General features: G+C 47.9%; 1 protein-coding gene across 1 annotated transcript in view; it reads right to left on the minus strand.

The window, feature by feature from the left end:
• The window catches only part of LOC119444321 (fatty acid synthase-like), a 208,118-nt gene that overhangs the window by 47,359 nt on the left and 143,946 nt on the right, over window positions 1-16,813 (minus strand). Inside the window, 1 exon segment of the mRNA XM_049664541.1 lies at window positions 6,101-6,456. Within this exon segment, the coding sequence (XP_049520498.1) occupies window positions 6,101-6,456 (356 nt within the window).

Consider the following 16,813-nt stretch of genomic DNA (forward strand, 5'->3'; position numbering starts at 1 on the left):
ATTACGGCGTAGTTGATGGGAATGTCCTCCACCCTCGCGGATTTCCGGATCCCGTGCGGCAGGAAATCCCGGCTGGTATGCTCTCGGGAGACAGCATGTGAGTGAGTCAACTTTAATAAATATCCGGCAAATTGATGGCCTGGGTCTAGGCCGCGCCGGGGGCAGCAGAGAGACCCTGTCTCTCGGTAGCTTCCCGGGCTTGCTGGATGGCCCAAAGTTGGTCCTGAAGATCAGATCTAGTCAGTGCGGTTCTCCACCGCGCCCTTAATTCATCCGGGGAGGACTGCAATTCTCCTCTGAACTATTTCACAATCCCAGAGTATGTGTTCTAGGGTGGCTACTCTACCATTACTTAACTTACATTTGGCCTCAGGGTATAAATCTGGAAACATGCGGTTAAGATGTACGGGGTTCGTGTAAGTTCTAGTTTGAAGTCGCCTCCAGTCAACCGCCTGAGACCTGTGTAATTTTGGGTTAGGAGGTGGATATATACACCTCGACATTCTGTAGAATTGGGTAATGGCACTTAATGAGAAAAGTCTAGCCCTATCCATCCGTTCCATCTATTCCTCGGCCAGAGCCCCCCCTCCCCCCCCCCCCCCTAGTCGGGCGCGGGTAGTGAGTCCTCGCGCAACACGATGGGCAGACTCGTTAAGGTTTGGGTTGGCGGTGGATTCGCAGTCTGTATGGGCTGGAAACCGGATGATTTCCTTGTCGTAATATTCCTCAGATGATATAAGTTTGGTTTCACTGTTTAGAATTTTTGCAGCTTCAACTGATATCCGTCCTCTGGCATAATTTCGTATAGCCGATTGAGAGCCGCTAATAATGTATCTATATTTGGGAGAAGCGATAGCCAGAGCGATGGCAACCTCCTCCGCAACCTCAGAGACACTGGTTTTGATTGAACACGTGCGTACGCTTTCTTGCTTTGTATTAATTGCTACTGCTGTAAATGCTAGGTGATTTGAATATTCCGCGGCGTCCACGAACAGCGCTTCCTCATCATTGACATAGGCTTTGAGTAGAGTTTTTACTCTGCTCGTTCTCCTGCCCTGATTGAATTCCGGCTGCATATCTTTGGGTAAATTGGGGATTTTAATCCTGCTCCTGATCTCTCTGGTCAACGTAACCTTCAGTCATTGCTGGTTATGGTAATTTACTCGTAATTTGTCGAGTATACTTCTGCCAGTCCGGCTTCTGGCGAGTCTTTCCAGCTCAGCTATCTGCTGAGCTTCGATCAATTCTTCTAAGGTGTTATGCATGCCCAGCTGCATTAATCTCTCTGTACTGGTGCTGTCGGGCAAGCCTAGGGCCTGCTTAAAAGCTTTCCTTATGTGCGTATTGATTTTGTCCTTTTCTGCCTTGTACCAGTTAAGGTACGCAGCTACGTAAATGATGTGGCTTATCGCAAAAGATTGAATGAGCCTAACAATGCTAGCCTCTTTCATTCCCTGATACTTGTTCGTGATTCTCCTAATAAGCCTAATAGCGTTAGTGACCTTGGTCCCGAGCTTTCTAAGGGTTTCGCCGTTCGTTCCTTTAGACTCAATATTGAGTCCCAGGACCCTAATTTGTTCAACGATGGGGATGGCCCCGCCATTCTTTGTACGAATGTGTATCTCTTCGTACTCTCTGTCTTTGATGTACCCCTTGGGCGGCCTGCCCTTGAGAGTGGGTCTGTAAAGGAGAAGCTCTGATTTCTCTGGGGAGCATTCAAGCCCCGTGCCTGTAAGGTACTCCTCTACTTTACATACCGCTTCCTGTAATTTCTGTTCTATCTCTCCATCACTGCCTTGCGAGATCCATATGGTAATGTAATCCACGTACAAGTAATGATTGATTCCTTCGATGTCTTCGAGGTTTTCCGGCAATCCTATCATAATGAGGTTAAAGAGCATGGGCGATATCACGGAGCCCTGGGGCGCACCCGTACTCTGACTTGAGTTCTCCCATCGTGAGGGTAGCCTTTCTATTTGTTAGGAAGTCTCGGATGTAATTGTACGCCCTTTCTCCGAGGTTTAGGTGGCTGACCTGACTGAGTGTGGCCGAATGTGCTGCTTTGTCGAATGCTTTCTTGAGATCCAACCCTAATATAGCTCTGGTGGACCTCGTTTTACTATCTAGTATTTGATGCTTGATTTGCAGCATAACGTCCTGAGTAGAAAGACCAGCCCGAAAGCCCAACATAGTATTTGGATATATTTCGTTTTCTTTCAGGTAATTGTTTACTCTGATAAGGAATGCGTGCTTCATAAGCTTTCCTGCGCAAGAGGTGAGAGATATGGGCCGCAGATTTGAAATATTAATTGGTTTGCCAGGTTTGGGAATAAGTATGACCTCGGCTTCCTTCCACTGTTGTGGTATGGAGCTCTTCGTCCAGCATTCGTTTATGTATTTCGTGATACTCTCTATTGCCTGATCATCCAGGTTTTTTAGCATCTTATTATTAATCCTGTCTGGTCCCGGGGCCGTTTTCGCATTGATATTTTGTAGCACTGCTCTAATCTCTTGTGTAGTGAAGTTCTACAATAATGTTCTGGAAATTGTTGGGGCAAATGGTATCCGCCTCCCGTTCATCGTAACGAATCCCGGCCGCCTCATAGATGGCTTTTCCTAGATGTAGTAGGCTTGGCTGGGATAGCTGCAGCCCTCTTCTTGGTCTGATCACAGCCTTGTAGTCTCCCATAGGTAGTTTAGGCATCTTGCTGGCCCTATTAACTTGTGAGATGATCTTGGCTCCGCTCGCCTTGGGAAGTCGGCTAGGGCTAGCGCTAGGCATGGCACGTTTCGCTTATTCCTTGGCCCGTCTTTTATATCTAACGACTTTCCAGCCGTTGTCGTCCTCCATTTCCTGTCGAATATCGTCGTCGCTTCTGTCAACAATCTCCATTCTTGATAACAAGTCGCCGCCTAGGCTCAGTAAAGCCGAGGCCTGAATCACGCTCGGCCGCCGAGGCGGCGCGAAACAACGGCGTGGGTTTCAGCCGTAAAATCTTCAAAAATGGTCTCCCACCTCCGAATCGGGTATCCGCAGATTCCGGGTGAGAAGCTGAGTTGATTGGTGCCAAAAGTTGGGTGATCCTTGATGGTTTGCGCTGCGAAATCATGTGAAGAACACGGAGCCGACGTGAGGTGCATTCGCTCCCTTCGACTTCTTCTTCTTCTTCTTCTTCGGGAGACAGCATGTGCTGCTTCGTTTCCTGCCAGGTGTTAGTGGCCTGGGGTCCATACGACGTAGGTTTCGGGTAGTTCTTGGCGTCTTGATAGCTATTTTAGAATTTTCACGGCTGCGGCAGAGATTCGGCCTTTTTGTAAGTTTCTACATGCCGTTTGCGAGTCGCTCAAGATGATTGCGGTGTCCTTGCATGTGGCGATGCCGAGGATGATGGCCACTTCCTCCGCCGTTTTTGGATTTCTGGCCGGTATGGTGGCAGCGACTAGCTCATTCCCTTTGTTGTTAGTCACGGTAATTGCGTAGGCTCTTCTACCTGGGTATTTTGCCGCATCTGTATATCTCGTGTTGGGGTTCCTTGAGTATTTCTTGCTTAGCGCTCGAACTCTTGCTTGTCTTCTGTCTTTGTGGTGTGTTGCATGCATGTTTCGAGGTATTGGAGCGACTGAGATAGAGTCACGGAGAAGTAGCGGCAATCGGGCTTTCACGTCTGAGTCTGCTATAAAGTTTTCGCTGTATGCGAGTTTGCAAGTGCTGCTCTTCCTGTTTGAGTCAGCTTAAGGCGTTCCAGCTGGCTCGCCCTGTGCGCTTCACTCAGGTTTTATGGAGGCCAAGTTTGAGTAGTGTCGTGGTTGAGTTCGTACTGGGAAGTCCTAGTGCGCTCTTGATTGCGTTTCTGATGACGATGTTGAGTTTTTCAATTTCAGCCTTCTTGAGGAGTGGATACGGGGTGTCATATGTTATCCGGCTTATAAGAAGTGCTTGAATAATTTGGACGAATTCTTGCTCTTTAAGTCCTCTTCTTTGAGTGGTTATACGCCTAATGAGATGAGTTACTTGTGTTAGGGTCTTCTGAAGCTTCGGAAGTGTAGCTGCGCCAGAACCATCTTTATGTAGTGTGAGGCCAAGGACGCGGAGGGAGTCAACTTGAGGTATATCGACTCCATTGAATGTGACGTTGGGATCTGGGTCGACGTAGGCTGGTGATCTTCCCCGGGTCCTTGCCTTGAGTATAAGTAGCTCTGATTTTTCGGGGGCGCACTGGAGACCGCATCTTGATAGGTACTGTTCTATCAGATCGATTGCCTCTTGGATGGTAGTTTGCTGTCGGCCGGTTGTCGACGCTTTTGTCCATAATGTTATATCGTCGGCGTATATTGCATGGCTTAAACCTTCGATGTCATCGAGTTGTTGTGGAAGCTTAATCATAGCGAGGTTGAATAGCAAAGGTGAAATGACTGATCCTTGTGGAGTGCATTTGTTGGGAATTTCGAATTTGTCACTGCGGATGTTGACGCTGCCCACCATAGCCGTGCGATCCTTTAGAAAGTCCTGTACGTATTGGTAGGTCCGAATTCCGCAGTTTGTGTCTTGGCGATTCTGGAGGATTGCATCATGCTTCACATTATCGAAGGCTCCTTTTACATGTATTGCTAAAATAGAGAACATTTTGTGGCGTTTTAGGTAGTCCAAGAGGTCTTCCTTGAGCTGTAAGAGTATATCTTGTGCTGAGAGGAGCTGTCGGAAGCCAAACATTGTGTCAGGCATGAGTCCTGAGTCTTCGGGGTATATGGTGAGGCGATCGTGAACCATGTGTTCGAGAAGTCAGGGAGATGGGCCGTAGGTTGCTGACTTGTAATGGCTTGTTGGGTTTTGGAATAATAATGACTTCTGCGTGCTTCCATTCTGCCGGGAGCTCACCTTCTTCCCAGCAGTTATTCATGTAGTCGAGGAGTCCATTTAGGGTCTTGTCCGGGAGGTTTCGTAGGATCCTGTTGGTCACCTTGTCATTTCCTGGCGACGTGTTACGGGTCAATTTGGCAAGAGCGGCGTGGAGTTCAGGAAGCGTAAAAGGGCTGTCGAGAGTCAAGTTTGGTTCGCCTTTGTACGGTCGGGGATCCGAGACCTTGGGGGCATTGTCTCCGACAAGTTTACGCTTTAGTTCTTCCAAAATTTGTTTCTCAGTTCCTGGATGAGAGTGAAGGATTTTCTTGAGGTCATGTCTTTGTTGTGTCTTGGTTTTGGTGGTAGCTAAAAGGGCTCGCAGTATATATCAGGTCTTCTTTGTGCTGAGTATGCCTTGAAGTTGGTCGCACAGCTTATGCCCGTTCTGACTGCTGAGTTTATCTCCGTATTCTTCTGCTTGCTTTGTTATGTGGGCCATCCGTTTCTGCAGTTTGCGGTTATGTTTTCTCTTTTTCCACCACCTCAGTAGGCCTCTTCTGGCATCCCAAAGATGTAGGAGATGAGAGTGTACGGCCGGTGTGTCCATTGTGAGTTGGATGACTTTAGTTTGCTTCTCCGCCGTCTTGACCACTTCGGTGAGCCACTCTTCAATATTTTGGATGTTCTCTTCTATGTCATGCTCTCTAAAGGCCTTCCAGTCCGTCAGCCTTGCCGTTCCGGTTATGCTGGGCTTCTTATGGTGCAGGATTTCTATCTGAAGGATGTGGTGATCGCTGCCGAGATTTTCTTCCAGTCGGGTCCATTCGGCCTTGGAGATACCTACTGTAAAGGTGAGGTCGGGATTTGTACCCCTGGATACACTGTTGCCTATTCGAGTCTTTAGTTTAGGATCATTCCAGAGGGTGAGGTGATTCTGTTGTGCCGAATGGTGCACTCGCGCTCCTTTCTTGGTCGTGTGCTGGTAACCCCGTGCTGTGTGGCATTAGTGTATTTTAATAACACTGGTGTTACCTTCGGCCCTTACAAAAATAACAAAACGTGCAAGCCGGTGTGGACTTTTCTTATAGTAAGGAGCACCTCTTACGCCTAAACATTCGAAAATATCACTTAAAAATGTTAACTATTAAGGTAAAAAGTGCGGTGGTTTTCGAAGCAACGATAAAATGGATTTGAATAAAGTTTGCTCCGTTTAATAGAATATGCCAAGCTATCTTGGCTAAATGTAAAAACTCCACTCACCTCGAGCATAATTTTGCCTTTGTGTTTTCCTGAGGCCATAAATCGGAAGGCATCCTCGGCTTGGTCACGTGGGAACACCACACTATCGAGTGGCCTCACGGCACCCGATGCGATGCCACTGCGGATGAGTTCTGCGACCCGATGCCTTTCTTCAACTGCGATGGCGTCGTCGCCATGTAGTAGCTCCAGCAAGACCCCGTGGAAAGTGACGCCTTTCAGAAACACAGACATTCTTAATGGGGAGTCATTATAGAGGTCGACTTTTCCAATCTCCAGGAAGCGGCCATGTGTCGCGAGGCAGCGAACACTGGCCTGCAGCTTGTCTTCTGCCAGCGAGTTCAGCACGATGTCCACGCCTGGTGAAAGAGTGGGGGACAGGATACGGCCGAGTGGTTACCACAACATTAAAGTTCAAGCAAACAGTACGTACCTCTTTCCCAAATCTCAACACACCGATTCCTCGAGATCTGACTGCATTTGCTGTTACATCAGTTATTCCGCAAAAAATATAGGTTCTCGCCGGTTTGCGCAACATGCTAGTAATACTATGCAAAATCCCCCAGCTGAATTTATTTATTTACTTATTTATTTATTTATTGTACCTCAAAGGCCCCAGAGATGGGGTATTACTTGAGGGATGGGCTTAGTTTAACAAAACAGTGATTCGAGAGCAGCCTTGAAGTGATGTGCGTCGGAGTGGTGCGTGACGTCGGCAGACAGACCGTTCCAGTCCCTTGCGGTTTTCACAAAAAATGATCGTAGATGGGAGGTAGTCTGCGCCGGGGGAGGATACACGGCTTTTCTGTGGTTAATGCGGCTGGACTGACGATGAGCTGGTAGTATGGCTGAAATCTGGAGTGGTGAATGATAGAATTTGTGGAAAAGACACAGTCGAGAAATATGACGTCGTGATTCTAGATTAGTAAGACCGGCACGGGTTTTGAGTTCAGACACGCTTGCATGATAAGAATATTCAGAGTAAATAAACCGGGCTGCACGATTTTGAACTGATTCGAGTGTATTAGATAGGTTATGTTGATGAGGATCCCAGACAGAGCATGCATATTCTAACTTGGGGCGGACATATGTAACATAAGCTAATAATTTTACTGATGGGGGAGCAAATTTTAGGTTCCGGCGGAGAAAACCGAGGGTTCGATTCACGGCATTGGCTATGTTAATGACATGATGTGACCAAGATAGGGTAGTTGAAAAGGTTATGCCGAGGTATTTATATGAGTCAACGGATGATATTTCGGAGCCGTATATGGTGTATTTCCCTGACTGGTGATGCTGTCTGCGATGGAAAGAAACTAGTGAGGTTTTTTTAATATTTGCGATATTTTTTAATAATTTGCGATAATTTTTTAATAATGCGACGAACGTTGGCATTGCGATAACTAGAATACACTCACTCGCCGGTAAATTGTTTCGTGATCCCAAAGATGCCGCGCAACAATGCAGGAAATGGAGACAACGCGCCTACGTTAAGTGCAACTCTGTTAAGTTTGGGCATTTTTCGTGCGCCTCAACATTGTGCCGATGACAACGCGAGAAAAATGCAAAGACTACACCAATGGCACGACAAATGCGATGGCAGAACGAAGACGACAACGACAGCGGTGACGTGCTGACAGTGGTGCTCCCTGCTAACATCTCCTTACTATCATAATCACCATTTTTGCTAGAATAAATAGCGGTATCCTTCTTCGCAGTTGGAAATTACATACCATAAATTACGCTGTCGTATCCCACAACTGAATTTTCATTTGCATAAAGCTGGACTGATGATGTCCCCTCTATGCCATTATTCTAATAAATTGAATGAATAGGCTGCTCCTTTTAGTACTGCCGGCGATGTTCAAACCAGGGGAATATGTTGCTCTAAGGTCCACTCTGCAAGATTTGGTTAGGATTAGGTAGTCCAATAATATTGTCACTTAAACGATCCTGGAATGCACTCATCACCATTTCTGGTCGCTACACATCTGTTCTTTTCACTGTCCTAGAACAGTGCCCCCACAACCTCATCCTCGTAAATTATTTTCTGTCCACACACGCTGCCCTTCGACTGCTCCGCGGGACTTCTGCGGCTAGAACTTCCTTCGTGCTTCGACAACGTCGATGCCGGCCCACCCTGCCTACGCTCCATCGAATTTCTTCGACCGCTACCGCAAGCCACAATATACGTCCAGCTCTCACCCGTTCCGCCCCTACCCCACGGCGACTACGTTACCTGCTTTACATCCCGGCCGCGGCGGCCGCATTTCGATGGAGGCGAAATGCAAAAATGCCCGTGTGCTTGCGTTGTAGTGCACGTGAAAGAACCCCAGGTGGTGAAAATTAATCCAGAGCCCTCCACTACCGCGTGCCTCATAATCAGAACTGGTTTTGGCACGTAAAACCCCAGGAAGAAGAAAGATGAAGTTACCTGCTTTACTCCTGAGATCCCCATGACATGCAACGTCGCGCTCCCCTATACGGTGGTGACAGTTACACACAACCGCACCTCTTTTCCCATCCTCTATTTTGGCTTCTCGACGCAAGTTCTTCTTCGCGGCATATCACTCGCGCATCTGACCCATCTGGCCGACCACACGGTTTCTGCATGATCATAGAGCCTCCACCGGATTGTCCATTGCCGTCATTGCAGTCGGGTTCGTCCTGCGACCAATTCACACGCATGGTATCAGGAGACCTCGCTTCGGCACAGGCCTTGAGCAGCGTGCTTGTTTCCTACCAGCATATCTTTAGACTTTGGCGACCATCCTATGAGCCAGACTTTCGTAATCACCCATCGTATTCATACCGGTGATGAGAGTACCATTCACCGACGACCTTACCGTGTGTGAGCTCCGGAGCGTGCTGTCATACAACGGGAAGTTGATTAAATGTTTCGTAAAGGCATCATTGAGCCCTCGTGCAGTCTTTAGGCCTCGCCCGTCGTACTTGTGAAAAGGAAAGACAACAGCTGAAGATTCTGCGTAAACTACCGCCATCTGAACCACATTACCAAGAAGTATGTGCATCCTCTCCCGCATATTTATGACGTGCTCGACTGCTTGCATGGCGCCAGATATTTCTCTTCAATCTACCTGCGCTCAGGATACTATCAAATCGCTGCGGACGACCAAGACCGAGAGAACACCGCCTTCGTGACTCCTGATGGCCTCAATCAATTTGAAGTGATGCATTTTGGCCTATGTAACATTCCTGATACTTTCGAGCGCATGATGGACTCTCTCCTTCGAGGCAACAAGTGGTTCATATACATTGCTACTTGGACGATTCGACTACTTTTGAAAACCACCTCACTCGCCTGTCCATCGTGCTTGATATATTTCGCCGTGCTCGTCTTCAGCTTAAATCGTCGAATGGCGCTTTGGGCACCGTCAAATCTGCGTACTCGGCCACCTTGTTGACGCTGCAGGCGTGCAGCCAGACCCCGAAGAAGTACACGCCGTTAGTCCTCCTTACTTCGCGGTCGTCCAAGGACGTCCGCAGTTTTGTTGGCCTATGCTCGTACTTCCGCAGTTTTGTCCAGAACTTCGCGGAATAGCCCGCCTTCTCAATTGCTTACTCAAGAAGGGCGTCATTTTCATTTGGGGTCGTGAACAAGTGGACGCCTTTTCATCGCTCTTTGCCATCCTAACGAACCTTCCTGTTTAGCAAATTTCGACCCGTTAGCCAGCAAGGACGTTCGTACCGATGCCAGCGGCCACGATATAGGCGCCTTCCTTGCACAACAGCAGCACGGCCTACACCGCGTGGTCGCCTACGCAAGCCGCCTTCTTTCGCCGCCGGAGCAAATTTACTCCATCACAGAACGCGATTGCTTAGCTCTCATCTGGGCCATCGCAGAATTCCGGCTGTACCCCTTTGGCAGCCACTTCTCAGTTATTACAGTTATTTACAGTTATCTCAGCTATTCAATGACCCCGCTGGTCGCCTTGGCGGTAGTGCACTACGCTTACAAGAATACCCTTTTGCAGAGAAACTGTTTCTGCCGACACTGTGCAGTCGTTGTCAGTTCGCTAAAAACCACGTGACCTACAGGAGAGGAAACGAGCTCAACCATGTGAGAATGCTGTGACATGGTGCACATGATCAGGATAATAGGGAGGGGGGTAGACGTAAGTCGCGCCGTCCAATACTCGCGTTGGAGGGGGACAGCGTGAGGCGCGCCAACCAATGCGGTGTACGAGAAAAGTAGCTCATTGGAGGCGTGGGTTGTGAGAGATCGTGTTAGCGTTTGTTGTATATAGTGAGCTTCGGTCATGGACTCTTATCTGGGAACATCGTAGATAAAAGGCGTGATGAACGCGCTAGGAACGGCGTCGCCCGTGAACGCCGACGCTTCCCATCCCCCGGAAGTGCCGCCGTTCGGGCCAGCCAAGCGGCCGCGAATGCAACTACGGCTCCAACGGTTGCTCCCATTGCAGACGGCCTGACGCGGCAGGCTGTACCTTTTTTAAAGCATGGTCACCACGCGAAGCACGCAAAAGCGAAAATGAGGAGAAATAATGGTGAAACAAAAGATTTACAGTGTACACTGCTTGTGCACTTTGACTTGCATGGTGCAACACTCGGTGTAACTAACACAGCGTCGCTGTTCCACCATCTTCACGGAGTGGAAAGGGCAGTGATTTTAACAGCGAAGCTACAGTGTACTAGTAGCGAAGCTGTTTAAGCGAGCCGTAAAACTTGCGCGTTTCACGAAAAGCCAGCCGCGCCGTAGCCGTGGCAACCAGCGACGCTGCAGGTGCCTGCCACTGCGTTGCCCAGCAACCACCTCGCGGAGCGTCGCACGCTATGCTAGGGAGAAAGAGAAAATGAGAGCAAGCGAGAGAGAAAGAAATTGTAGCAGCACCAACGAGGCAACGCGCAGAGGGGCTGCCGACGCCAATCGGCCATCAGTTGGTAGCCGATTTCGCACCAACTGTGCTACTGATGTAGCCAATTTCATTGTTCACGATGTCATCCTGGACCACGGGGCTCCTCATCGGTTAATCATGGACCACGGCTGCTGCTTCCTGTATAAACTAGACGACAACATTCTTCGTTATTGCTCGACCAATCATAAGTTCACCACAGTGTACCATCTGCAGACAAACGGCCTGACAAACTGCCTCAACCGTACCCTCACAGATAAATTTGCAATATACATGTCTGAGTACCACCGGGACTGGTATATCAACCTGCCTTTTGTGACCTTCGCCTACGACTCGTCGCGTCATGACACAGCTGGCTACTCGCCTTTCTATGTACTGTTTGGCTAAGACCCACCATTGCCCATGATCACCATACTCAATCCTCGCAGAGACGCGGCCACTGCCTATAATCGCGATGCTCTTGCCCGTGCTGACCTCGCCCGCCAGGTTGCCCGCGATCGCTTATCGGCTTCAAAGGTCAATCAAAAATGTCTCTATGACCGCCGACACCAGGAGGTGAACTTCCTTCCAGGATCGCTCGTCTGGTTGTGGTTGCCGTCCCGTAACGTTGCCTATGCGAAAACTTATGTCACGTTATGTTGGCCCTTACCGCGTCATACTCAATGTCAATATTGTGGCCTATGAGATCACTCTGCTAATTCCTTAGTCAGCATCTGCAACAAACACGAATTACACAGTCCATGTCTCGCGCCTTAAACCGTACCACTCTGACCCGAGCCCTAATTGCACTGGGAAGGCACATTTACCGCCGGCGTGTGATGTCACGGACCGCGATCTTGTGGTCGGTGCTTCAACGATGACGACGACGACGGTGGGGCTAACTGGTGTACGCGCACTAGCTATACCACTGCTGCTGTGTTGTATGCCTTCCCTTGTAAATATACACTCTGTATATAGATTCGCCCCGTAAGAATATAATAATTTGTGGCCTCGACACCAAGCTAATGTCACAGGAATGTTTGCTGCGCAGGGTTTGATTTTTTAACTGAAACAAAACTATTACCCTGTTAATTTTTGTCACCTTAATCTACCTATCTGATCAGCACTAATTTCACTCGATTGTTTCTCTAAATTCTTTATTGATATTATCTTCCTTCTCTCTTTCATTATAATCTCTTTTAAAGTGTTCCTTCGGTTAGTCTGACTGCTCGCTTGCATACTATCTTAGTTAGACCAGTGTTTCCTTTTGTTTTCCTGTTTAATTTGACTTTCTCTTCTTCACATGAGAATTGTTTAACCTACCTACTGGTGCCGAATTCCCTTGCACAAGGAACAAGGAACGGCTAGCAAAATTGGGAGTTACAGCCTGTACAGCGCCCCGGGTTGGTGGCTGACTTAACACTTTTTCGAAGATAAAATACCAATCGGAGAAAAAAAGTCATTGTTGTGGCACCAACGCGGGGCGCTGTCAGTGGCGCGGCCAAAGCGCATCAACCATGTCTGTGCGAGACATGTAATTGCTAACTGAAACTGCGCCTAAGTGTTGACATGGTAAATGCCTCAACCTCAAACACTGTCATGTTTCCGCGTGGCGTAGTGGCAGAGTACGGGGCTTGTGACCTCTAGGTCAGAGAATCGAATTCTGGTAGTGGGAAATTTCTAGTTTTTAGTTTTACTTATTTTTTACTGCAATAAATGGCTCTACGTTGTTTTATTTATTTATAGAAATATATTAGGTAGCCAGGCACCGCGTTCCTCTCGCTCTAGAGCTGCTTTATGCACCAGTACCCAACGCCTTCTAGTATGCCATGCTTGTCGGGGGCTCCAGCATCCAGCGCGCGACATTGGGCTAATAATCCTGCATGGTACTGGATACGCGGTTTTTCAGCAGGGATACTGATGTTACAGCAAACGAGGGACTTTTCGCATACATTTTCAGTCACGCTCGCTCCTTATTCGTAGTGGGCCCGCTTGTTTCGCAGAAGGTGTGTGTGCCCGCAAGAGTACAGAGATGATACCCCCCCCCCCCCCAACTTCTGTGGACGCTCACGAATGCCCTTCTCGGCTCGAGCCCGCCGCAGTCGTATATGGCTGGGACTCTTGCGCTTAACTTAATCTCCTGCCCTTGCGCTCCCTATAGAGAGGGACACGTTCCGCAATAATCAACAGGCTTCGCTACCCCTCTTTCTGGCTGCCCAAGTCCCTTCACGCAATTTCTGGTTAATATGTGTTGGACGTGCTGTTTGCGTGGAGCAGAAGTGGAACACCGGGCTTCTAATCCGAATACCGTAGGTTCGAATCCGTCTCCAGTCCACCATATTTTCAGGATTGGATTGGCGCCTGACACCGGCAAAACGAAATTGCCGGGCGCTAGTGGGGCTAACTAGTCAAGGTGCCACCAAATTAAAAAGGCCCCCTAACCGTTAACAAAGGCACTCCTTCACCAGAACACGAATTGGCCTCCCTGGCGCAGTACTCGGCCACTACCTCCCTCAAGGCCCCTCCAATTAACCTATGGCCCTTATTCCCCAATGGCAGCGAAGCACCTGACCAAGGCAATGGTCAGACCTCGACGTGGCAGACGGTGCTAAGAATCTCTGGATCCGGACAGGCCGCCAGTGGAAATTTATCTCGGCAACGTTCAACACGCGAGCGGCCTCGAGTGAGGCTACCTTACCCCCGTACTCAGAAATGCAACTTCGCTTCAAGTCCGTGCTTGACTTGAATTAAGTGACGCCTATTGTGAACATGCCCTGGACGTTCATTGCATTTGCTTCGGCGTGTTCACAATAGGCGTCACTTAACTCAAGTCAATCACGGACTTGAAGCGAAGTTGCATTTCTGAAAACGGGGTTTGTAGGGCTGTTTGAGAAATTACCAGGCATTGCCTGGGATAAAATGGGCCTAGTGATGTTAGAAGAACTGGTGAGGCTTATACAGTGCTGACTAATGGCCACGTCCTCTGCTACAGAGGTCTTCCAGATAATAGAAAATACGGCGTAGGATTTCTAATCCATAAGGACATAATGGGCAACGTTGATGAATTCTATAGCATTATTGAGAGGGTAGCAGTCATTGCAATAAATTTGAATAGGAAGTATAGAATCAATGTAGTACAAGCTTACGCACCTACCTGCAGCCACAATGATGAAGAAATAGAACACTTTTATGAAAATGTTCAATTAGCGATGAGAAAGGTGCAAACTCGGTATACTATACTCATGGGTGACTTCAATGCAAAAGTGGGGGAAAGCAGGCTGGTGAAAGAGCATTGGCAACTACGGCATCGATTCTGGGAACACTAGAGGAGAGATGTTGGTAGAATTCGCGGAAACTAATAGGCTCCGAATAATGAATACCTTCTCTAGGAAGCGTAGCAACAGGAAGTCGACCTGGAAAAGCCCTAATGGAGAAATAAGATATGCAAAAGATTTCATACACTCTGCCGATTCCAGCAGAGTACAGGATGTAGAATTGTTAGATAGGGTGAAGTGCAGTGACCATAGGTTTGTGAGGTCTACGAGTTCTCTTAATTTGAAGAGAGAAAGAGCAAAATTAGGCAAGAAGAAACAGGCCAACCTAGACGCAGTAAGGGTAAAAGCAGACCTATTCAGTCTGGTGCTCACAAATATGCCGCTTTAGAAGACGAACATGAAGATAAAATAGAGGTAATGAATGAAACCATAACTAGGCTGACCTTAGAAGCATCAAGTGAAATGGGAGGTAAGGCACCAAGGCAACCAGTAGGTAAACTCTCCCCGGAAACAAAGGACCTAATAAAGAAACCACCCAGCATGAAAGCGTCAAACTCTAGAGATCAGATAGAATTCGCTGAACTGTCAAAATATAAAAAATTGTGGGGTTTTACGTGCCAAAACCACGATCTGATTATGAGGCACGCCGTAGTGGGGGACTCCGGAAATTTGTACCACCTGGGGTTCTTTAACGTGCACATAAATTGCAATTGCAACACGGGTGTTTTCGCATTTCGCCCCCATTGAAATGCGCCCGCCGTGGCCGGGATTCGATCCTGTGACCTCGTGCTCAGCAGCCCAACACCATAGCCAGTGAGCAACCACGGCGGGTAAACTATGAAAATTGATAAACAAGACGAAAGTAAGAGATATTCGAAATCGTAACGTGGGAACAATTGAGGAGGCCGTAAAATAAGGACGCAGCATGAAATCAGTTAGAAGAAAACTTGGCATAGGAGAAGCTAAGATGTATTCACTGAAATATAAGCAGAGTAATATCAGCAATTTCGATCGCACAGTAAAAACAGTGGAATAATTCTTTAGTGACCTGTACAGTGCCCAGAGCAGTCAGGGTAATTTAATTCGAAGTAGTGATGAGCAGGATAGAGAGGGTCCTTCTAAATCTAGTGATGAAGTTAGAAGAGTCTTGCAATACATGACCCGCGAAAAAGTGGCTGGAGAAGATGGCATAACAGTCGATGTAATAAAAGAAAGAGGATATATCATGCTTGAAAAGCTCGCCGCCCGTTCTACGGAATGCCTCACGACTTCAAGTGCAGCAGAGAACTGTAAGAATGCCAACATTATAGTAATCCATAAGAAGCGAGACGTTAAGGAATTGAAAGATTATTGGCCCATTAGCTTGCTTTCAGTACTGTATAAAATATTCACCAAAATATTTTTCAAAAAAATCTGGACAATACGAAATCAATCAACCAAGAGAACAGGCTGGCTTCAGAAAGGGATATTCTACGATGTATCACACCCATACCATGGATCAGGTGATCGAGAACTATACAGAGTACAATAAACCTCTTTATATGGAAAGACTGTAGAGGCTTTGGCTAGTCGATAGATACTCGATAGGGGAACAGCGCAAGAAAACCCGACATGTATACCAAAAGAAAAAGAAAGAAAATAAGGGTATAGATCACTGCGAATGGGCAAAAATAGACACCGATTAGATTTAGATTTCCCTCGAATTATGACGGTTGCTGAGATACGTTAATTCTGCCTCAGACAACGCCACAGACGGAGTGCTGACAAAAGATGCACCATTCCCTGCAATCGCAGCAGCCTAAAAGATTTCTCGTGCACACGCGTCATGGTATCGTTTGTGGATCGTGCACTGCGAAAAGTCAAGTCCCGGATTACGGCACAGATCAGCGAAAACCAAGCGTCGGTGTCGAGCTCGAGCAATGAAATCGTAGGTCCGGTGCGACGCATGTTTTGCTGCGGAGGCGTCGACCTTGTCATGTAAATAGACACCGGGTCACCGGTATGTGTAATTCCCTGGCACGTCTACCAAATGCACCGTGCTAAGTGGCCTCAAATTGAGAAGACCGACTTGAGGTTGTCCTGCTACCTGGGACCGCTGCGTATCGCTGGTAAGCTTACCCTTCCAGTTTTCTACGAGGGCAAGACTCTGACTACCACTATGACTGTAATTCGTCATTCAGGGCCATGTTTATGTGGTCGCGACCTCCTCTGTCCCCTGAACAACCTGGGTGCTACAGTCTTGAGCCTCAGCAGTACCAGCAGAGGAGATGATAAGACGCTCGAAGAAATTTTGTCGGAGTACCAAGACGTCTTCGAGTGAGAACCAAGCCTGTTCAAGATTCCTCCCGTTCACCTCTACGTGAAACAAGGAGCGATTCCGAAGTTCTTTAAAGCGAGACCACTGTCTTACGCAATGCGAGACAAGAGAGAGAGAAAAAGGTAAAGGAAAGACAGGGAGGTTAACCAAAGGTTATCTCCGGTTGGCTACCCTGTACCGGGGGAGGGGTAAAGGGATGCGAAAGGAGAGAGAGAGAAAAATAAGTGAAAATAAAGAATAAACAAAAAGG

This window comes from Dermacentor silvarum, chromosome 3, assembly GCF_013339745.2.
Source record: "Dermacentor silvarum isolate Dsil-2018 chromosome 3, BIME_Dsil_1.4, whole genome shotgun sequence".
Classification (NCBI taxonomy): domain Eukaryota; kingdom Metazoa; phylum Arthropoda; class Arachnida; order Ixodida; family Ixodidae; genus Dermacentor; species Dermacentor silvarum.